General features: G+C 49.7%; 1 protein-coding gene across 1 annotated transcript in view; it reads right to left on the bottom strand.

The window, feature by feature from the left end:
* Positions 1–24,982, bottom strand: part of LOC123504761 — a 229,214-nt gene that overhangs the window by 153 nt on the left and 204,079 nt on the right. Inside the window, exon 6 of the mRNA XM_045255563.1 lies at positions 1–373. This exon is cut by the window's left edge and continues 153 nt beyond it. Coding sequence (XP_045111498.1) covers positions 245–373 — 129 coding nt within the window. The 3' untranslated portion in view covers positions 1–244. The remainder of the gene's footprint in view (positions 374–24,982) is intronic.

Here is a 24,982-nt window from a genome sequence, read left to right as displayed (position 1 = left end):
CAGTTCTTCGACCTTTCCCCGGAGTACACACCTTCACCGTCTCATATACGGGCACCAAGTTTCCTGTCAACCACACTATGTCACTATGGCCACAGATATACCATCGTTATAGTTAAGACAGGGCGCGCTGTTTCGCTATGTCCTTCATCCTGCCACTTGTGATCAAGCTCCTCAATAGGATCAGCATACCGCGACTCCAGCAGCTCCCTAACCCAGTCTCAGCAAACAGTGATTCCTGCCCTTCCTAACCCATCTCCTCAGCACGCCGTGACTCTCGCGGGCCAGCATAGGAGCTAGTCCATAGTACACACTTGGCTGGTCCTCGCAGCACGTTGCGCCACACGTGTAGAACTGTGATTGTTCTCACTCTTACCTGGAAAGAAAAAGAAAAATAATATTAAGGAATGTTTACACCAACAATGCAAGTAAATGCATCTCCCAACCGTCACATCGCCGGTTGGTTCCCCCAAGCGTTTCCATCAGGAAGTTTTCTTCGTGTAATGTGGTACGCAAATAAGTCATAATTATGTGAAGGCGAACATGCTTTAGTTACCTTTCTAAGACTAGGACAAGTGACCGATTTGGTAGCAGATATCTTACCCTTTATGTAGTAATCATCTTTCTGGAAACAAATAAAAATATAACCCACTTTCAATGACCATCTAAGGAATCCAGATCTTGAAGAACAATCTCCGGATAGTGGGAAGGAACAATTATAATTTTCTACTGCCCAATAAAGCAACCCAAGGTATCACAGCACAGGCCGCGTCCAAGACAAGTCTGTGTTGACGAACACCCAACTACATCACGAGTGTGGCCACTCTAGCTGCCCGTTACATCACACGGAGTTTTTTTTTCTAGGCCTATAGCGCCTGTAGGCACACTTGAAGAGTGTATGGGAAGCGCTGTTCAGCTTCCGCCCATTAGTGGCGCAGGCAATTTTATTTATAGTGGTACCATAAATATAGTGCACCTTAAATGCGCCTACTTTATATCTGAAGTATCAGTGAGTGGTAAACTGAGCTGCCCTGTGCTTGGTGGAGCCTCCCGGGGCTATTCACCGCACCAAGAGTTCCAGCATACCAGGCCAGGTGGTGACCACACCAGGTGGACGGCCAGCCACGTTGGCCTACACTCTCCTCCTAATAGTAATGGCGGCATAGGGGTAACCATGATATATGATAATAATGAGCTTCCTTGCTAGTAACATCAGTCTTCCTAAAAACACTGGTGAGCAATGGTAATTTGCTGCGGTGGCAAATGGTTCTCAGTGTGCGGCTCAATCTGAAGCTGGCCGTGCGGTCGCCTTACATTACCGGTGTGCCTCGAGGATACTACGGCAACAAAGATGGACGGCTCTAGACGCGTAGACACGCCTCACGGAGCAAGGTGTAGCGTTAAGAGTATATGAGCCTGCCAGGCCTTGCTGCCTTGATGCGTCTCTGCTGCAAACCTTCGAGATGAGAGCATCATGGCCAATCGCAGTGCCTGAGGCTCAACGGACGCACAACTCGCGCCATCCAGCGTACGCCCACACTCAACCTACTGGTGGACACCAGCTGCACAGCTTCTCGTACACTGACCCCTCGGAGGCCACTGTTGAACCGAGGTGGAGGTCGTGGCTGGCAGCAGCAGAGAGCCCGGAGCACCACCACCTGTCGTCTTGAAGAGATTCCTGTGGTTCTTCTGCTATGGTCAGACCACGCACCACTGCACCGGATTCTGGTCCTATTCCTGGCCACTGCATTGACACCGCCAGCAATTACAAGATAAATGTTACTTTCAACATTAGAGGATGGCGACTGACAAACAACCGTATCGAAGTCGTTGAGAAGAGCAAAAGAAGCTGAAGCACACGGTGACCACAACCACTAAATTAAATCTGTGAAGACTAAGATGCCCGCGGCGGTCGGCGGGCGTCAGGTGGCACACGCTTCGCCCGCCCATTTAAGCAGCCACCACCGCGACCCGTAAGGTAACGCCCGCCATCCCGTAGCCACAAGACACCCGTGCAGGAGCAACTCCTGCCACATGGGTCAAGTGGAGGCAATGGGGCGCGGCGCCAAACCACCAACAATACCACTGCTACTAAAGCTACTACTACTACTACTACTACTACTACTACTACTACTACTACTGCTGCTGCTGCTGCTGCTGCTGCTATTGTTACTACTACTACAACTATTACTACTACTACTACTACTATTATTACTACTACTAGTTATTATTATCAGCATTGCCACATTATCGGCATTACCATACAGACGAACCTCACCTCATCTACCACAAGGAATCTCTCAAAGTCTGCGTGTGATGTAGCATACCCGAACACAGAAAAACAGACGGACACAAAATAAATTTCACGCACATGCACGCGCACATGCACGCACGCATGCACGCAAGCACGCACACACGCACGCACGCACGCACGCACGCACGCACACACACACACACACACACACACACACACACACACCACGTAGTGGTTAGCACGTTCGACTCACAATCGAGTGGGCCCGGGTTCCAGTCCCGGGAGCGGTGAGGCAAATGGGCAAGCGTCTTAATGTGTAGCCCTATTCACTTAGTAGTAAATAGGTACGGGATGTAACTCGAGGGGTTGTGGCCTCGCTTTCCCGGTGTGTGGAGTGTGTTGTGATCTCAGTTCTATCCGAAGATCGGTCTATGAGCTCTGAGATCGCTCCGTAATGGGGAAGGCTGGCTGGGTGACCAGCAGACGACCGTGGTGAATTACACACACACACACACACACACACACACACACACACACACACACCCGGTAGCTCAGTGGTTAGAGCGCTGGCTTCACAAGCCAGAGGACCGGGGTTCGATTCCCCGGCCGGGTGGAGATATTTGGGTGTGTCTCCTTTCACGTGTAGTCCCTGTTCCCCTAGCAGTGAGTAGGTACGGGATGTAAATCGAGGAGTTATGACCTTGTTGTCCCGGTGTGTGGTGTGTGTCTGGTCTCAGGCCTATCCGAAGATCGGAAATAATGAGCTCTGAGCTCGTTCCGTAGGGTAACGTCTGGCTGTCTCGTCAGAGACTGCAGCAGATCAAACAGTAAAACACACACACACACACACACACACACACACACACACACACACACACACACACACACACACACACACCGCGTAGCGGTGGCTAGCACACTCGGCTCACAACCCAGAAGACCCGGGTTCGAGTTCCGAGCGCGGCGAGGCAAATGGGCAAGCCTCTTAATGCGTAGGCAGAGTTCACTTAGCACTAAGTAGGTACGGGATGTAATTCGAGGGACTCGCTTTCCCGGTGTGTGGAGCGTGATGTGGTCTCAGTCCTACCCGAAGATCGGTCTATGAGCTCTGAGCTCCCTCCGTAATGGGGAAGGCTGGTTGGGTGACCAGCAGGCAACCGTGAATACAAATGCGTACACATGCGCGCGGTCGCGCGCGCGCACACACACACACACACACACACACACACACACACACACACACACACACACACAACCTGAATTACGACAGACAATATTACGTGAACATTTATCTTCAAAGCGTCATCATTAGAAGACAAAAATTAGATAATAATCCCAGATTTAATAATGAGCAATAATCAACTGTCATTAACAATCTTTGCCAGCGTGTTTCCACGAGGCAGAAGCGAGCTGCATGAGTCACACGCTTGGTACGGTGCTATATCCTTACTGCCCTCATGGCCACACATCTTCCTGTCTGCACACACTACCACGCACAACGATAGGAAAGGTCGTCGTCGATGAACAATGCCCTTAAAAACAAACCATTCACTCACTTCCTCTCTCACCTTGAGGAAACTTATCATTCTTCATTGATAGTTATTTTGCAACAAAAAAAAAGGCAAAAATTTCATAAGATACTGAAAGCATGGCGGGAGCTGCGGGCAGGACTGAGGGGCAGGTAAAGTGATTGGCTGGGCATGAGGGCAGAAGTTATACGAATCAGTATTGTGTCTTGGTGAGCCAATTAATGAGGCGTGGCGGGCTCCACATCATCAATGTAACCAGTAATTAACCTCGCCTCCACCAGGAAAACCCCCAAAGACCACCAGACTCCTTAAAAACCTTCCTCTTCCCTTCGTCTAGGAACGCAGCGCTCTGACTAATGCTTCCTCTCGACAGACAGCGAGCGTGGAGGACTGAGCAACCCTTCCTTCTCTCGTGACCGCCAGCTGTCCTATGAGAGAGAGAGAGAGAGAGAGAGAGAGAGAGAGAGAGAGAGAGAGAGAGAGAGAGAGAGAGAGAGAGAGAGAGAGAGAGAGAGAGAGAGAGAGAGAGAGAGAGAGAGAGAGAGAGAGAGAGAGAGAGAGACCACTACTGTGAGGGAAGAAAAGCTAGCTAGGCGCTGAAGACCGATCAGTTGATACACTTGAGGACCTCGACTACTACATAATGGAACACGCGAAAATAAATTTATGGATGGGGATGATAGATGGAATTAGGTAGTTTTGCTCATATAGAGACTGCAACGTGTAAGCCTAGCGGCCTCTTGCAGCTTCCCTCTTTTCTTATATTCTTATGTACTTTGAAAATGAAAAGTGAAGGACGGATATTATGCTGCTGCTGTTGCTGCTGCTGCTACTGCTGGAGGAGGAGGAGGAGGAGGAGGAGGAGGAGGAGGAGGAGGAGACAATGTACTGACTGGTAGGAAGCGTCAGTAAGGAAGTGCGCCTGAAGAAGTCTTATGATGATGAGGTGTGTGTGTGTGTGTGTGTGTGTGTGTGTGTGTGTGTGTGTGTGTGTGTGTGTGTGTGTGTGTGTGTGTGTGTGTGTGTAATTCACAACGGTTTCCTACTGGTCACCCAGCCAGTCTTTCCCATTACGGAGCGAGCTCAGAGCTCATAGACCGATCTTCGGGTAGGACTGAGACCACATCACATACAACACACACCGGGAAAGCGAGGCCACAACCCGTCGAGTTACATCCCGTACCTATTTACTGCTAGGTGAACTGGGGCCACACATTAAGAGGCTTGCCCATTTGCCTCGCCGCTTTCCGGGACTCGAACCCGGACCCTCTCGATTGAGTCGAGCGTGCTAACCACTACACTACGCAGTGTGTGTGTGTGTGTGTGTGTGTGTGTGTGTGTGTGTGTGTGTGTGTGTGTGTGTGTGTGTGTGTGTGTGTGTGTGATTCACCTCGGTCGTCTGCTGGTCACCCAGCCAGTCTTCCCCATTAAGAAGCGAGCTCAAAACTCGTGTGTGTGTGTGTGTGTGTGTGTGTGTGTGTGTGTGTGTGTGTGTGTGTGTGTGTGTGTGTGTGTGATTCACTGTTTGATCTGCTGCAGTCTCTGACGAGACAGCCAGACGTTACCCTACGGAACGAGCTCAGAGCTCATTATTTCCGATCTTCGGATAGGCCTGAGACCAGGCACACACCACACACCGGGACAACAAGGTCACAACTTCTCGATTTATATCCCGTACCTACTCACTGCTAGGTGAACAGGGGCTACACGTGAAAGAAGACACACCCAAATATCTCCACCCGGCCGGGGAATCGAACCCCGGTCCTCTTTTTTTTTTTATATACCATGTGGGCTTTTTACGGGAATTTATGGGCTAAAGGGGATACTTTTTAGGGTACCTCCTATCTTAAAGCCCACCCGCTAGGAAACCGTTGCCCGAGTGAGGAAGCCCAACCTACACTCAGACCGTGGACAGGATTCGAACCCGTGCGCTTGGAGACCTCTAGGATCCCAAAGCACGCATGGTTCCACTGTACCACGGCGGCCGTGTGTGTGTGTGTGTGTTTCACTGTTTGTTCACGAGACAGCCAGACATTGCCCTACGGAACGAGCTCAGAGCTCATTATTTCCGATCTTCGGATAGGCGGCCTCACACCGGGACAACAAGGTCACAACTTCTCGATTTACATCCCGTACCTACTCACTGCTAGGTGAACAGGGCTACACGTGAAAGGAGACACACCCAAATATCCACCCGCCTGGGGAATCGAACCAACTGAGCTACCGTGTGTGTGTGTGTGTGTGTGTGTGTGTGTGTGTGTGTGTGTGTGTGTGTGTGTGTGTGTGAGAGAGAGAGAGAGAGAGAGAGAGAGAGAGAGAGAGAGAGAGAGAGAGAGAGAGAGAGAGAGAGAGAAAGGGTGGGAGGGGAAGAGGTGGAAGATAGCGTCAAGAGGCTACAATAGGGACAGGATTAGCGTAGGAGAGGGGGCGCTAAGTGGTGGCAGGTGTGACAGCTGGTAAAAGAGAGAGAGAGAGAGAGAGAGAGAGAGAGAGAGAGAGAGAGAGAGAGAGAGAGAGAGAGAGAGAGAGAGAGAGAGAGAGAGAGAGAGAGAGAGAGAGAGAGAGAGAAATGATAAAAGTACGGTAGAAACAATGCCACGGCAAAAGAAGCAAGACTGGCACACGAGATGAGACACGCGGTTACATATGACAGCTACGGTGCCCTTGCAGACCACGTGGTTAGGGCGAAGAATGAACAGGACGTTTGGAGTGTGGTGTGTGAACTGGTTGTTGGTGAAAGGGAGGAGAGTCAGAAAGGAAGCTGATAAATGGGTGATAGAATACACCTCCCGTGCACAGGTGTGTTGGATAAGTCTGTCGGGGAGGGCGGGAGGGGGACAGTTAGAAGCTTTACGAATGAACGAACGAATATCACACAATGACGTTCTACCACTTTATCGTGACACATCCTCCATTTCCTTTTGAAATCAATCTTATTACTCAACATCCTCAGGGTGTTAACAAGTCACAGTGGTGGCAGGCTCAGTTTGGCGGGGCAGAGTTACGTATGAGGCGATATGGCAGGCCTTTGAGTGTGGCAAGGGCACGACCCTCGTGTGGTGTGGCAGCCTGACAGGTGGCGGTCCGTTCCGGGGTCGTCTCAGTCGGTGGCCTGCCAGCTGTGTTACCTCACTTGTCCACACACACACACACACACACACACACACACACACACACACACACACACACGTTGCATGCAGGTAAAATGTCCCGACTGACTTCGCTGCGGCTCACTGAAATGTGCCTGTGCCACGTAAGAAGATCAAGAATGTATGAAACGGCGTATTATCATGCAAAACAAACAAATGGTTCACTCTGGATAAATCAAAGACTATACACCTAGTATTTCCCACTGAGGAATAAGTTTCTAAGAAATTACTATATTTAAACGAAACTCATTTATCAAAAGGTCATCAAGTGTCTAGAAGAATCATGAATAGAATGTATTGACTGAAGATTGAAAATTCATCATATCAGTGTAATGAATGGTTTCATTGGGAAAATCACTTCACAATTTGCAGAAATGTTGTATAAAACATCTTGCAAACTGATTAGTTCTAGTATTAAAAACGGAAAACGCCATAGGTGTGTGTGTGTGTGTGTGTGTGTGTGTGTGTGTGTGTGTGTGTGTGTGTGTGTGTGTGTGTGTGTGTGTGTGTGTCAGCATTAAGTGAGGATAGGCTTGAGTCGCCAGCGTCAACTACTCTGTGTGCAAGCTGCTTGACAGCAGGAAGGCGATTGGGCAGGGGAAGGAGGGAGGGAGGGAGGGTATGTGATAAGGAGAAGACAAGGAGGGCCATTTATGTGGTAGACGAAGCTACACCTCTCCCAGGTACGTAAGTACGAACTGTATTTTTTTTCTTTTTGTGGACGACGAGGAGCCGCGGGCGGCACACCAGGTGACGACCGCGCCTGTCTTCCAGCATGCTCCCTCCCACCCCTCTGTCTCTCGGCAATCTTATCCTGCTGAACCTGAACATGTGCATTTTATGCTCCAGTGCTTGCAGGCAGCAACTTTACTCCCGTGTTATTAATATGATACAAAGAGTGTAGGATTAACACACGAACAAAAAACGAATGATAACTGGTTCGAGGTGGACCTGATGTACAGACGATAAACCCTAAAAACTTATGGAGATTTACACGGTCATTACCAAGGCTTAGCGAGAAGGGACAATTGAATACATCAACTTTCTAATGCTTTCTTTCATCGATGTGGTATCAAAGGGAGATGTCGAGTCAAAGCTTGGTTTAAGACGATTGGATTAGTCTCACCCCACTCAGTGAGCATTACATCATGTCACACAGGCGTCACAGAATACAGTGGTGTGATAAGATGTGATGTGATGCAATGTGATGAGGTGGGGTGTTTAGCAGTGCAGTGCAGTGCAGTGCGGTGCGGTGTGGTGCGGTGCGGTGCGGTGCGGTGTGGCGTGGTACTCACCACCAAAGGATGAAGTCAGAGAATCCGTATCCAGGGAAGACAAAATAAACAGGTGTGCTCTGGAATCCCGAGTGCCAAGTGATTGGGGATGGGTAATCTTCTCCAGGCCTGGGAGTGAGGCAGCGGCGGTGCTTGGTGTCCTCGTGAAGGATGGCATGCTCAGGTGTCCCTCCCTCGCCTGAACCTTTCCTCCTCCAGAGTCGTATTCACTTTTAATGAACATTCATAAATAATGGCGACTGCCTCACATCCATCTCACGAACTGAATATGGCAGAAGCTGAATAATTGCACGCCAACTGCTCCTCTTTTATGGCACCACTTTAATAATCCTACCTCAGACGCACGTATGTCCAGTCCTGCGATAGTATTCCATGACTCGCACACTCGGCCAGGAAGAGAGGCGGAGGGGAGAAGAGGCGGAGAGGTTAAGACTGGCAGGCTGCGGACTAGGAGGATACATGAATGGGAGATTAGAAATCTGGGAGACTGTAGACTGCAAGACTAGGAGGGTTAGTCAACTGTGGACTGCAAAGCTAGAAGGAAGCAGAATGTAGACTGGGAGGCTGGACAGTGAACACAACACAGTGCTTGGCAGGAGACGTTTTCCTTGGCTGTGCGTTATATCAAGACAATTGTAAAAACCTGATCTTGATTTTTTGTGCGATATATACGACACTGGTTATAAACACCAGCCTTGGCTGGCGGTGCGGGCAAAAAGGTGATCACAGCCGCACTGATTGCACTACATAAGTAATTCGTGAGTTGACTTACATCAGACAGCGGCCGCCACCAGGTACACTTACTATTTAGTATGAGGGGCAAGACAAAGTGAGGTCAGACTGACAACGTATTGTGCAAACCAGGGCGGAGTCGGCATTAGAAGCAAATAAACTAACTCTACCTGATAAAGTTTTTATATATCAATCAGTCTATACCATATCACAATGTTGCTGGCTCACTGTTAGAAGCAGCGGAGCTTAAGGGGGAGGGACGAAGATAAGAACACGGAGTACAGAGATATGTACAAAAAGACAGGAGTGACAACATATAGGCAGTTCAGCAAAATACATCGAGCAGGTTGGAAAAATAAGAAAGAACAGGGCAGTTGGTCCAGTCGGTCCAAGCAAGGAAGCCAGGAGCGTCACACCACGGCAGTGATGCAGGGGCAATGAAACAAGGGTAAAAGTGAGAAAGAGAGGAGGACAGCACCAGTAAAACAGGGAAGCAGTGAGCAAGGGCGGCCACGTCGGGGGATAGGGAGGGGAGGGAGTAACCAAGGCAATAAGAGTCTGGGAGCTGCCGTCCCGCTGGCCCACGACGGGTTGAGTCACAAAACAAGGGAGAAGACAAAAGGCAGGAGGCCCCCGCGTGTGCCGCCAGAGAAATATTGGACAGCGACAAGCGTGGAGTGAGCAATCGTCGGGAATTATTGCCCTAACTTTGGTCACTGGCAGCCGCCGGGGCCGCCACACGACCCCTCCATGCTGCTCCCGCGCTTCCGACAGCAAACCCATGCACTCACTACTCACTGAGGGCAACTCCACCTGCCACATTCCTTCAAGTGAAGCTAACACTTCCTTAGTTTGCACCGAGGTGGCTTGTAGTTCGCTGCAAAAGACGCAGGTAGCCAACACACCCACCACGGCGACTTTCCAACCATCCTAACAATGCTAATCGGCCCGTATCCGAAAACGGAACGTATGACTGAAACCAATGGCATCCTGTAGATGTAGAAGACGTTAACCAAAATTTCCACAATGTAGACCATCAACATCCAGGAGATACGGACCGTTACCGCTACCACCACCACCAACAGCACAGCTACAGCTTCCTACAACAGGATCCACGTTCGAGGACACACCAGGAGCCAACACAGCAGCAGCTGGCGGCTGTGTGCCCAACAACACCCCGTGACTAACTGCCTCATTGGTATTCAATAATCCAGCGGCGGCCATCCAGCCACCACCCAGTTAACAGTTCTCGTGGTGACGGGAACTAACCTTTAATCCATCCAGGTTACACGACTAATTATTTCCTTCCCCAGGACGCATCATCACTGCTCAAAAAATAATTTCCAAGCTTAATTACATTCAAACTAGTTTTCAAGTTTTGTTAAATGCCCTAAAATTTCCGTAATCACTTTTTTTTCATTACGGTAAAAAAAGAAGAAAAAAAAAAACGATGTAATGTTCACTCCATCACTTTCCCAAAAGCGATGCTTGGTATGTACGTAGTACATATGTATGTACGTACAGCCCTTGCGGTATATACAAGAACGCGTGTTGGAACATTTCTGCTCGGGGCGGCTTGTGTTGCGTGTGCTGTGCGGCGAAGCAAGCGGGACGGAATGGTGAAGGGAAAAGTGGCGTGGAGTCTGTTTTCCAAGGTTACGTGTGGTGGCGAGGATTACTTACTCTTGCGTTTCCTGTTTCCACTCGTGTTCCTCACATCAACTCCCAATACCCGTGTCCCAGCACCATACCCACACACACACACACACACACACACACACACGGCATAATGTAGTGGTTGGTACAATCAGCTCACAACCGAGAAGGCCTGGGTTCAAGTCCCAGTGCGGCGAGGCAAATGAGCAAGCCTCTAAATGTGTAGTCCCTGTTCACCTGGCAGCAAGTAGGCACGGGATGCAACTCGAAGGATTGTGGCCTCGCTTTCCCGGTGTGTGGTCTCAGCCCTGCCCGAATATCGGTCTATGAGCTCTGAGCTTGCTTTGTAATGGGAAAGGCTGGCTGGATGACCAGCAGACGACCGTGGTGAATTACAACGTGTAGTGTAGTGGTTAGGACGTTCAGCACACAACCGAGAAGGCCCGGGTTCGAGTCCCGGCGCGGCAAGACAAATGGACAAGCCTCTTAATGTGTAGCCCCTGTTCATCTAGCAGCAACTAGGTATGGGATGTAACTCGAGGGGTTGTGGCCTCGCTTTCCCGGTGTGTGGGTCTCAGTCCTACCCGAAGATCGGTCTATGAGCTCTAAGTTCCCTCCATAATGGGGAAGGCTGGCTGGGTGACCAGCAGACGACCATGGTGAATCACACACACACACACACACACACACACACACACACACACACACACACACACACAAACACACACCCGGTAGCTCAGTGGTTAGAGCGCTGGCTTCACAAGCCAGAGGACCGGGGTTCGATTCCCCGGCGGGGCGGAGATATTTGGGTGTGTCTCCTTTCACGTGTAGCCCCTGTTCACCTAGCAGTGAGTAGGTACGGGATGTAAATCGAGGAGTTGTGACCTTGCTGTCCCGGTGTGTGGTGTGTGCCTGGTCTCAGGCCTATCTGAAGATCGGAAATAATGAGCTCTGAGCTCGTTCCGTAGGGTAATGTCTGGCTGTCTCGTCAGAGACTGCAGCAGATCAAACAGTGAAACACACACACCGCTCATTAACCTTTACACAGTGCGTACCACCTACACATGGAAGCAGTATTTCGTCCAGCACACACCAGCGGATCATACACCGCCTCCAGAGTCCTGACCACATAGTTACACAGCCTCTCAGTACAGCACAGAGAGAGAGAGAGAGAGAGAGAGAGAGAGAGAGAGAGAGAGAGAGAGAGAGAGAGAGAGAGAGAGAGAGAGAGAGAGAGAGAGAGAGAGAGAGAGAGAGAGAGAGAGAGAGAAATTGAGTGCGAGTTTGTGGCACTCACCCACCAACATAGGTTTTCAGAAACTGCTTACTTCTCCTGGCCACAAACAGCCTCTCTGGACACATATTCGCGGTTCCGCCACTTTATTCACAGCACGGCCTCATATGGTGCAGCTATCCCGGACTATTCCCCTACTTGAGTGCCGCCGTGATGCTGACTGACAGAGCTACGCCTCAGCGAGCTGTAAAACTTTAAGTAAGTTGCTGCAACACTGAGCTAGACCAAATAAACGCCAGCGACAAGAGTAAGGTGTCAGTTTTGAGTTGGTGTTAAAGTCGCAAGGGATAGTAAGTCACCGCCAATGTCGAGGCGGCGGCTGATCTGGTGCCTTTACTCTTTACTGCGACGTCCAAGGAAACAAATGGTCGCTGATATCCTTGCGGGCTTATCTGCTATATCAACACAAAGAAAGCTTAAGTATTCATCATGGTGTCTTTGCCTTTAAATGCACATGGCAGATCTTTGTGTGAAAGAGAAGTTGGGACACAACCTGCTGACATAAATCATTGGGCGGTGGGAATGCTTGAAGAAATCATGTAGGGTTCTGAGGCAACATGAGGGTGTTGGTATTACTGGATCTCCATTCTTAGAAGATATAACACCTGGTAGAAGAAGATAATGGAGGGTTGATGGTGTGGTGGTGGTGACGTGTACAGGTCGGTGATAGAGTATATACGTGTGAGGGAGCTCAGGAGACAAGTGTTGCGCCGTGACTGGCGGCAAACATAAATACACGAGGCACCGTAAGCCACCCGCTAAGTTACTCCCACGACCCCGCGTTCCTTCCTCTCCCAACCCCTTCCTCCTTCTCCAGCAGGACTCTCACCCCTCCCCCACAACATACACAAGTATGGCAGCAGCACCAGAGTCCGGAGTCAATGACATCAAGCCTAATACGTAAAGGTCAGGTCAGGTGGCCTGGAGGAAGACACGTCAGGGAGGTTGATGATCGAAACTCCACGGTGGCGTGTGTGGCGGCGCGTCGAGGGTGAGGCGGGTAACATAAGACCAAGGCAACCCGCCCTCTTCACAGACCCGTACGCCACAGCTCTTTGGTTCATACCGGATGACATACACGTATAGTGCGCAAGAGGTTGACAATCAAGGAATGAACAAGCATTAAGCATGTTTCATTGGGAAATATGTACTGTTCTCTAGTCTCTCTTTACAATTACCACCACCACCACCACCATCGTCACTCCAAGGTCAGTCACAAATAGTTGCGTATGACATCAAGTTCTGCGCCAACACAGTGTTTCAACATCTGCGACCAGTACATCTCTCGCGGAAAACTAGCACAGGTGAGCCTCTGTGCTGCCGCCGTTCCACATCACACCCGCTACGTGCACCACATGTCACTTCTCTCCGTCCCAACCACATACCAAGCGTCCTCAAGGTCACTGTGGCTTAAGAAAGAGTAAGGATCGGGTGGAGTGGGGAGAGAGAAGAAACGGTGCCACGTGTTGACTATGACCCAAAACCCACACCACACCTCCCAACAAGACAGTTGTAATGGACTAATGGTGATGGTGGTGGTAGTATATGTCCCCTTGTGCATTGCTCTTCATTAATCCTTGTATAAATAAGATCATGAATGTCTAGTAACAAAATGCAGGGAAGGAATAGGACAAGAAGGAGGAAGAGAGACCACGATATATAAGGAAATATGTGAGTCAACAAGAGGAAAGAGAGAGCGGATGAATATGCGAGCGCGCAAGCACTCACACATACGCTCACACACACACACACACACACACACACAGACACACACACACACACACACACACACACACACACACACACACACACACACACACACACACACACACACACACACACACACACACACTGAACAAGAAAGGAAATATAAGGAATTAAAGACTATTATCATTATTTTTCTCTTGTGATATTGGTAACTAACGTTAACGACCGTCTCTCTCTCTCTCTCTCTCTCTCTCTCTCTCTCTCTCTCTCTCACACACACACACACACACACACACACACACACACACACACACACACACACACACAGACAGACAGACAGACAGACAGACAGACAGACAGACAGACAGACAGACAGACAGACAGACAGACAGACAGACACACACACACACACACACACACACACACACACACACACACACACTCACCACACAGTTCATCCCACCGTCAGCAAATCCTTGTACCAACTCACCTGCAAGAAGGAATAAAGGAAATTAGTGCTAAAAAATAAGACATCTTTCTGAACATATATGCAAGAAAAGGAGAAAATATACACACAGCAACACAACAAACAATGACCCAAAATAGACACATTTAAACACTGATAACTTGATACATCTCTCTCTCTCTCTCTCTCTCACACACACACACACAAAAGCCACCCCCAACAACTATTATCCCCTTCCTCTCCCCTCACGCCTCCCTTTCTCCTCTTTTCCTCTACACCCCCCGCTCTGTGATGACGAGGATGTTGCGTCATGATAATTTCACTTTTCATTGCTGCGGGACAACGGCAGCGATCTCCCGGACTGTACCTTCCTCCCTCGCTTTACCTGTTGTGTGTGTAATTCACCTCGGTCGCCTGCTGGTCACCCAGCCAATCTTCCCCATTACGGAGCGAGCTCAGAGCTCATAGACCGATCTTCGGGTAGGAATGAGACCACATCACACACAACACACATCGGGAAAGCGAGGCCACATCCCCTCGAGTTACATCCCGTACCTATTTACTGCTAAGTGAATAGGGCTACACATTAAGACGCTTGCCCATTTGCCTCGCCGCTTCCCTGAACTCGAACCCGGTCCTCTCGATTGTGAGCCAAGCGTGCTAACCACAACATTAGCGCCTTAATCTCGCTGTCTAGCCTGTGCTGTTCCTTCACCTGTCTGTGTGTGTGTGTGTGTGTGTGTGTGTGTGTTTCAAGTCTCTTAATGTGTAGCCTCTGTTCGCCTAGCAGTAAATAGGTACGGGATGTAACTCGAGGGGTTGTGGCCTCGCTTTCCTGGTGTGTGGAGTGTGTTGTGGTCTCAGTCCTACCCGAAGATCGGTCTATGAGCTCTGAACTCGCTCCGTAATGGGGAAGACTGGCTGGGTGACCAGCAGACGACCGAGGTGAATTACACACACACACACACACACACACACACACACACACACTACCACCACCATCAGCACCACCAGCCCGTCAAGCAATAACATGGCGCTTCATTAATTTGTAAAACACTTTTGAGGACTGTAATTAAAATCCGAAATGAAGTGACTCATCACCGGCCGGAGCAAAAATCCCCGGCAAAACACACACCAAATTAAGTGTAGTGCGTATTTTTGGCGACGTGAACAGTGCATATTACCTCGTCCGTGTGGCGGCAGGGCAGGTGCGAGGCTCGGCGGCCGCCACCAGGTATACTCTGCAACCAGCCAAGATGTGTGTGTGTGTGTGTGTGTGTGTGTGTGTGTGTGTGTGTGTGTGTGTGTGTGTGTGTGTGTTTCACTGTTTGATCTGCTGCAGTCTCTGACGAGACAGCCAGACGTTACCCTACGGAACGAGCTCAGAGCTCATTATTTCCAATCTTGGGATAGGTCTGAGACCAGGTACACACTACACACCGGGACAACAAGGTCACAACTCCTCGATTTACATCCCGTACCTACTCACTGCTAGGTGAACAGGGGCTACACGTGAAAGGAGACACACCCAAATATATCCACCCGGCCGGGGAATCGAACCCCGGCCCTCTGGCTTGTGAAGCCAGCGCTCTAACCACTGAGCTACCGGGCCGTGTGTGTGTGTGTGTGTGTGTGTGTGTGTGTGTGTGTGTGTGTGTGTGTGTGTGTGTGTGTGTGTGTGTGTGTGTGTGTGTGTGTGTTACAGTCTCCGTCAGTGCGTGGCGTGTTACATGGCCTGATACTCCTTGACATAGCAGGTCGGCAGCGTAAGACAATAATACAGTCATCAGTAAAAGCTTGGTCGCGCTGCTCACCGAGAGAGAGAGAGAGAGAGAGAGAGAGAGAGAGAGAGAGAGAGAGAGAGAGAGAGAGAGAGAGAGAGAGAGAGAGAGAGAGAGAGAGAGAGAGAGAGAGAGAGAGAGAGAGAGAGAGAGAGAGAGAGAGAGAGAGAGAAAAAAAAACTTGAAGACGTGATGCTGCCATATTAATATGCGTAAATATTGACTTAGTTACCAGTCTCCTCCTGTCGGTAGTTCACAAGGAAGGAAGTTAGCTCCGCCACTTCTTTCACCATGACCACCACTATCACCACGACCACAACTACAATCACAGCCCTTCCCCGGTCCCACTCACCTCCTCTTTCTCCCTTGGACCTGCCCTTCACCCTCTCTCTCTCAGCGGTGATGCCCCACAAAAATATACCGAAAGAACATAACTGAAGCAGTCGCTCGCCAGCACGAACTCCCTCGACTAATGGCCCAGCGCTATTTTCCTTGAAACAGGTAAAAAGACGTACCACTCTAGGAACCCCAAAAGCCCGTTCTTTATAAAGTGAACTCAAATAATATACAAAATAAAATGCTTCGCTACAAAACGATGGTCCATCATGGTGAAAAGAGATGGAGAGAGGCAACGGAGGAACGCAGCGGGACAGTGGTGGAGTATAGGAACGGAGCTAGAATTGTTGAGGATAGTCCCACGATGAACCAACGGTGTGGCAGTGGTGACATGGCATTCTGGAAGAAGTATAGTATGCACTACATAAGATTAAAAAGGCAGCATTGTCTCAGGGACGACGCATGGGTGAGATCTAAGATTGGAAAGAAGCAAGAATAGACAAAGGATGGGTAGGCGTAGTCCAGGAAGCAGATTATAGAACAGAGGCAAGGGATAGAGGTCAGATAGAAGAGCTGTCAAGCAGGAAGCATACCTAGTAGGATAAGGAGCGAAGAGAAAGGTACAAAAAAGGACAAGAGGGAGCCACTACCACTAATGTCCTTGAATCTCTTTCCCGCTCTTTTTTTTTCGTGTACAATTACTCTATTTAGAGATGTTTCCTTCGTCTTTGAGGCTGAATCATCTTCCCTACTGGTCCCTTATTTCTGTAACACCATCCACCTTGAGCGCGCGCGCCACACACACACACACACACACACACACACACACACACACACACACACACACACACACACACACACACAGTAAAAAATAATTTGCCAATCCTTTTCTACTACTAGTCTCCTTATCTCTCTCGCCGCCGCCTCTTCCTACGCCCAACCCACATCCTTCCCTCCCTACCGCAGTCGCCGCACTCACCTCATCAGATATTTTGAAATGAAAACATCCTAAAACTTCCCGCGGAATGCTGATGCGCCGATTATCCTCAAACACAATTACGATACAAGATATGGCAAGTTTCCAGCCGCGCAGCGTGTGGAGCGAGGGTCAAAGGCCATGTCCTCAGATGCCAGATAACAACTCGCCGCGCTGCGACGTGCTCACGGCCAACGCATTCCCCCCCCCCCCACTCTCTCACTCTCTCTCTCTCTCTCTCTCTCTCTCTCTCTCTCTCTCTCTCACACAAAAAAAATTATAAACAAAAAAAAAAAAAAACTTACCAAACCATTTGTATGTAAAATCGTGGTTTACAGAAATACAAAGCAAGGTGTAGACTGTAGATTGTATTCCAAATATTGGTCAGTACCAGAAGTTATAAAATATCCAGCTCACAATAAACCTTGATGGGGGTCACAGTTCCTGTTTGTGAAGTCATGAAGGAGAATCAGCTTTACCAAGTGATCGCAACCTGGCCTAGCCGGAGGAAGTAGCGATGAATCTTGCCTCAAGGCAGGTTCACACGTGTCAATATGCGGCTGGAATTATCAGCCACTAGAGTTTTCGACTGGATATCGGTGCCTAGCGGGTGGAGAAATTAGCCGAAAAACAACACCGACATGCTGTTCTGCTTCAACCACTACCGGGTTTGTTTACATTGTGACGTCACGGAAGGTTTGAACAAGTGGGTACCCAGAGACAGAGAGGAAGATGTTGGAGCTAGTGAGGGATGAATAGCATGTCTGGGACCCGAAAAATTAGTTGTGCAGCAAAAAACACCCTACATAGAATTACATTCGATGAGATTGCTACCACTCTCCGATGACTGTTTCCTCTCTGCAGGGAATTGTTGGAGGTGAGAATTGAATACTTGTGATGATTTGATTCGATCGCAATTGTGCATAGTCTTTTGCTTGTTTTGTCTCCTTATAAGAAATGTAGGCTAATCAGCCGATACTTCCCACCAGCTATGTGTGAACGTGTTCCGGCTAGGCTGTCAATACTTCTAGCGGCTAGCATTTCCAGCAGCATATTGACACGTGTGAACCCGCCTTTATAGCCATGCTAGTCCAGGCCACGCTGAGATAGCCCTGTACAGGTACAGGACATTTTTCCCCAAGGCGACACGTTTGGTCCCTTTCACACACGCTGCCCCTATTCCTCCATTCTTCGACATTTTCAGACTGCGGCCTCGTGCTAAACCTCCAGTGGGAATGAGGGCTGAGCCTCAGGACAGCGGGTTTGTCTGAATGATCGAGGACCATCAAATGACATCACCCGATACGAGGACAGAACTTTAATGCCACAATGCAGTCTAGACACTGACCTGACAGCAACATGCATGTGTCATATCGGTGAGTGGGTCCTCAAGGCTCAGATAATACCAAACATGAGCCATGAACAATAATCGCAATGGTATCAGCGGCGATGGCGGTGGTATCAGCGGTGGCGGCGGTAGCAGTAGTGGTGGTGGTGGTGGTGGTGGTGGTGGTGGTGGTGGTGGTGGTGGTGGTGGTGGTGGTGGTGGTGGTGGTGGTGGTGGTGGCAGGCGGTAGGGGAGGGATAGAGGTGTGAGCGGCCAACGTGGCAATCATTAATCAATGCTGACCCCTACATCACCGCCGCTCACAAGCCGCAACCTCTTGGCCACATTACCTCCCGCCGCCACCACGCCTAAACCTTCACCGTATCCGGGAAATCCGCCATGCATACTCATATATACCTCAGCAGTGACGCATCTTGCCATGTCATGTCAGTGTAGATCATTTCTCCTTAGAAATGCCAGGCAAAAGAGAAGAGAGAGAGAGAGAGAGAGAGAGAGAGAGAGAGAGAGAGAGAGAGAGAGAGAGAGAGAGAGAGAGAGAGTGTGTGTGTGTGTGTGTGTGTGTGTGTGTGTGTGTGTGTGTGTGTGTGTGTGTGTGTGTGTGTGTGTGTGTGTGTAAGCCGCTGGTGGGCAAAAGTCGGGAGCGAGGTAAGACGGTCGAGAGGAGGCTGAGTGATGGAGGCGCGGCCCCAGGTGCCATTAATCAATAAGTGGGCACCCAGGCTATTACCAACCAAACGCCCATCATCAATAACCTGCCCACCCACCACCCAACCCCAATATCACACCAAACCCACCCCTCTCCACCCACCGTCAGTACAACCCCTTCAAAACCTGGCCAAACCAGGACCCGCCGCCACCATCACTATACCTTCATCTCGCTAACGCAGCGTTGCCTCTCTTGTTATCACATCACCAGCGATTCATCACCGAGCAGCATAACCGCGCCCACCACGGCTGTCACTCATCACTAGCAGCGGTTCGTCCCTATCCATCACCTCAAAGTCACTTTGCACACTCGCCTCAGCCAGACAGACTCTCCATCACCATACAATAGCCTATCGCCAACACTCACAAGACTATCACCAACAATACTGCGGCATTAACATACAATAGCAGGGAGACGGCCCAAGCAAAGCAATGTCAACAAGAAACTTTCAACCCATTCTGAGGTCACCCCTACTTATTGGCTCCCAGCTCGCGTCTCTCACAGAGCCGCCAAGAATACAGTCGATTGGGCCTAGAGTAAACTGAGCAAACCTCGGACCACACTGGCCAGCCTCAGCCCCACAACACCCGGTCCCACATCAACACCTATACCAGGATCTGCCCGGGCCACTCGCTCACTGCTTTGTCGCAGGTAAACCCTCACCTTTACCGCTATGCTACGGGGACACTGTTCCAACAAACACTGATACTTTCGCGGTCTGTAACACTGGTGTGTTCGCGTCTACATGACTAAGTGTTAAAGCACTACTTTTGATTGGTAAGAAAACAGTGAGCTACTTATTGTATTCATTCATATGAAATTAATAATCGCGAAATAATGCAAAGAGCAAAAGCATATATATATATATATATATATATATATATATATATATATATATATATATATATATATATATATATATATATATACATACACACACACACACACACACACACACACAAGGGGATTTTCACTTTGCTCTAGTGATCTTGGTCGCGTCAAGTTGTCCCCTGGTCTGGAAGACGGCTTGGCGCCACCCAGTCACTGTGCATGGTGACAGCCTTCACCAAGCGAGAGCGTCACAGCACAATCCATGAGTATAAATCCTATATTAGTTTTCTGGCCCTGGCCACTAACTGGCCCTTCCTCTGTGATCCGGGTGAGTATACAACCAACGGGAGAAACCTTTCCTTCAGCACAGCAGCAACAACAGCAGGAGGCGCAGCTTCCGACACTGATGACGGAACCTTGATGGGCATTCCTAATATTTAGCCGCTGTGTGAGGTAGGTGTTGGCGTATCCCTCATCGCCAAGATATCCTTACCTTTACTCTTGTCTGCCGCCTTCCTCTCCATTAGCCAGTCTTTCTGACGAACACAATATATAAGAGAGTGTTTCTCCCGTTGCATAATCATCTTAGCATAATGCAGAGCCTTCAACATTTGTCGTGTTTCTGTCCTCCAGCCTTCATTGCCGTCAGTAAGCGATACCATTGTCGAATGTAAATTATCTACAGTTCACCACGAATATATAGAGCATGCAATGTTAAACAGAAGTAAAACATTTAGATTAATCCTCTAATAGCCAAGATCATTGTCAACCACTGATGGGAGGAATGTAAACATGGCCAGCGGGAGCCCATGCACTGAGGACAACACTTACTGATTAGGGAAGCCAAGAAATCTGAAATATTTCCTCGACGAGTTCGTGTTTCATGAGGTAAATGAATTTTGAAGAGAGAGAGAGAGAGAGAGAGAGAGAGAGAGAGAGAGAGAGAGAGAGAGAGAGAGAGAGAGAGAGAGAGAGAGCAGTGACAAGGAATTATCGCGTAGGATCACCAGGCACAGCAGCAGCATAGTTACCCCCATCCCCCGCCCATCACACCACGCTGGCCGGCCAACTTTAACCCGCCCCTTTAGGCCTACCCCGACAATACCTGAGCCGCCAAGCTCGACAGGAGCCGGGATCATCACTTACGATGCTGAGACACGCCCGGAGCGACACTCAAACACCAATGGAACTTCCTCTTTGCTCATGTGAACTTATTTTATTTTATTGCATTTATTTCTTCTAGACAGATCTCTGTTTGTATTAAATTTTAATAATGAAAGCCACTCAAACAAATAATAGTACCCAGAGAGACATTTTGATTTTATTATTCTTATAATCTATTAAAACTTGACTTCAAGACGCTGCTCTAGAGTCTAGACTCCACCCGGAGCAGCCACCAGGCGCGGTGCATAGCCTATGCCACACTTCAACCCATACAAGAAAAGTACACCTCTCCTTCCCCTACAATACTCACAACGCTCGCAATATTCACGCGCGCGTGTGTGTGTGTGTGTGTGTGTGTGTAATTCACCACGGTCGTCTGCTGGTCACCCACCCAGCCTATTTATTGCTAGGTGAACAGGGGCTACACATTTAGAGGCTTGCCCATTTGCCTTGCCGCTTTCCGGGACTCGAACCCGGGCCCTCTCGGTTGTGAGCCGAGCGTGCTAACCACTACACTATGCGGTGTGTGTGTGTGTGTGTGTGTGTGTGTGTGTGTGTGTGTGTGTGTGTGTGTGTGTGTGTGTGTGTGTCATCGTGCATGTGCATACACAAACAACTACCTTAAAAACATATGCATTAGCTGCCAGAACACTCACCAGAAGGATAGATGACGGAATTTTTTTTTTTCTTTCAAATCTTATTGTTTGGTGGAGAGAGAGAGAGAGAGAGAGAGAGAGAGAGAGAGAGAGAGAGAGAGAGAGAGAGAGAGAGAGAGAGAGAGAGAGAGTGTGAGTCGCGAGTTCCATAACCGTCAGCAGCAAGGGTTGTAAGCCACGCTGATTCCAAGAGGAATCACCACCAAACAGCGACTCGTAACAACACTGACACCTTGGTCTTTTAATCCAGCGTCCTTTATGAACAAGTGGCCTTGGACAGGCAAGTCTACTCGCGTAGGGCTGTGTGTGTGTGTGTGTGTGTGTGTGTGTGTGTGTGTGTGTGTGTGTGTGTGTGTGTGTGTGTGTGTGTGTGTGTGTGTGTGTGTGTGTGTGTGTGTGTGTGTGTGTAATTCACCTCGGTTGCCTACTGGTCACCCAGCCAGTCTTTCCCATTACGGAGCGAGCTCAGAGCTCATGGACTGATCTTCGGTAGGACTGAGACCAAAACACACACAACACACACCGGGGAAGCGAGGCCACACCCTCTCGAGTTACATCCCGTACCTATTTACTGCTAGGTGAACAGGGGCTACACATTAAGAGACTTGCCCATTTGCCTCGCCGCTTTCCGGGATTCGAACCCGGCCCTCTCGATTGTGAGTCGAGCGTGCTAACCACTACACTGTGTGTGTGTGTGTGTGTGTGTGTGTGTGTGTGTGTGTGTGTGTGTGTGTGTGTGTGTGTTTCACTGTTTGATCTGTTGCAGTCTCTGACGAGACAGCCAGACGTTACCCTACGGAACGAGCTCAGACCTCATTATATCCGATCTTCGGATAGGCCTGAGACCAAGCACACACCACACACCGGGACAACAAGGTCACAACTCCTCGATTTACATCCCGTACCTATTCACTGCTAGGTGAACAGGGGCTACACGTGAAAGGAGACACACCCAAATATCTCCACCCGGCCGGGGAATCGAACCCCGGTCCTCTGTGTGCGTAACTACACGTCATGAGAGAGAGAGAGAGAGAGAGAGAGAGAGAGAGAGAGAGAGAGAGAGAGAATCTGGAGCCTAATATCACATTCGGCCACAACACAAAAATTAGCCGCGCCACTCACCCGCGCAGCAAGAACTAACGTGGGCAGGGTGAGCAATTGCCGACGGACTTTTTTTTTTTTTTTCCCTTCGCCGTGATCCTTCATCTGAGACGGTCACCAGCCACGCGGTCCCGTTAACCGCTGCTCCGCCACTACTACTATTACAACTACTGCTCGCTGTAGGAACCCCCGGACAACGGCCTCTCCATCACCATTCACTCAACAGTTGGTGCCACAGAATCAGCGCACCAGCGGGAGAGTCACCCACCTGCCCAGGGAGCAGCGAGACCCATGGACGTGATAGGTAACCGGCACCATTGAATCACCGGCAAGTCACAGACATTCGCCCTCAGGCAACAAGAGGAGCCACAGAGCCAGCAGTCAGCACAAACCACAGACATGACGGTCAGCAAAAGCCACAAAGATTATGGTCGCGGCAGCATTAGAAGCCTAAAAGTCTTGGAAAGTGGTGAAGAGAAGCAGCAGCAGCAGCAGCAGCAGCAGCACGACGTCAGAACAATGGGAGGTTCTTGCCGGTCTGCAACATGGCGGCTCACCAACCATTAATCAGACTAATGAAGGTGGCCACTTCCCGCCGCTGACGAAGGCGATTCTTCCACGCTCACAATTTTACGCTCTTCCCGGTCACGTCCCTCTCAGGCAGTCTGTGGTGTGCCTGTGCCCACTCTCCCGCCTCCCTGCTGACGTGTGGGCACAAAGCCACGCCTTACCTCCCACCCCACCGCCTACTGACCCGACCCCTGGCGTCCTACAGACCGCTTTGTCGTCAGATTCTGCTAAACACCGAAGCCCTACCCATGATGAGGCTCACTTATATTATTATTATCATTATTATTATCATTACTATTAATACTATTATTATTATTATTATTATTATCATATGATCAGTAGTAATATCAATGATGTCATCATTGATAAAATAAACATTCACGGTCCCACGTGTTTTGCGGCCAGTTTTCCACGACTGTGGACGGCAGTGTGCCTTCATAGCGGCAGGTAAACACACCTCTGCTGAAAGGAAACTCATTAGTAGGTTCGCCCGAAGCGTCTATCAGCGCCATTCGGGAGGCCTACAAGGCTAAATGAAGAAAAACAAAAAAGACTCAAATTATCGTCTTAGGAAATGAAATTCCTGAGATTCTTGCCAATCCAAACAACTGCACCACAACAGAGTGAAACAGTGAAGGAAGAAGCCTTGGGAGAGTCTAATGCACAATAAATCATGAGTTAACGTTTACACCGCCACACGGGAGGCGTGGGGAGAGGGGGAAGGCGGGGAGGGTATGTCGGGGTCAAGCAACAGCAAGCACCCGTGAAGGGCACGTCTAGTTGAGGTGTCCCGCAGGGGTGTATCGAGCAGCGAAGGTATGCAGCCAGGACATGCCGAGACGAGGCGGCCGCTCAGGCTCAGGGTACACTGTCACTTGAACCGACGACTAGTTTGGTGAGGGCTTGCTGGGGGAATGAAGGGGCTTACTGGGGCTTGGCGGGACTTGGCAGGGCTTACTGGAGCTTGGCGGGGCTTGCTGGGGTCCCACAACTCGCCTCACCTCACTCACTGCTTATTGGCATCCTCTAAAACATTAAAATTGCATCGGGGACTCAAGTTTGCATACAGATAGAGGTGGCCAGCGGGGATGGCTGGTGGATGTCCGTCATCCACCAGCCGCGTCACCTCGCTGCCATACTGCACTCAGCTCATAGCTTACTCCACCATAACCACATTTTCTGAAGAAGGACCGTCCAAAGCTTTCACTAAGAGGGTCCAGTTCAAGCGGGTACGGCGAGGCAGCAATGTGTGGCTTGGTCGCGTGGCCACCGTCCCTCGCCTACCCTCCCTCAGCCCCAGGCCCTCTCCTTCCCTACCACGTCCCAGACCCTCACCCTGCCGTGTTCACACAACTTACATACTCGTCATTCCACATTCACGTACTATGTCCGTCACTTACATAGCCCATTTCACACGGCCTACAAGGTTGAGTT

Source organism: Portunus trituberculatus, chromosome 17, assembly GCF_017591435.1.
Source record: "Portunus trituberculatus isolate SZX2019 chromosome 17, ASM1759143v1, whole genome shotgun sequence".
NCBI classification, from domain to species: Eukaryota; Metazoa; Arthropoda; class Malacostraca; order Decapoda; family Portunidae; genus Portunus; species Portunus trituberculatus.
Note: the sequence above shows the minus strand (reverse complement) of the source record. Positions and strands in the feature narration are given on the sequence as shown.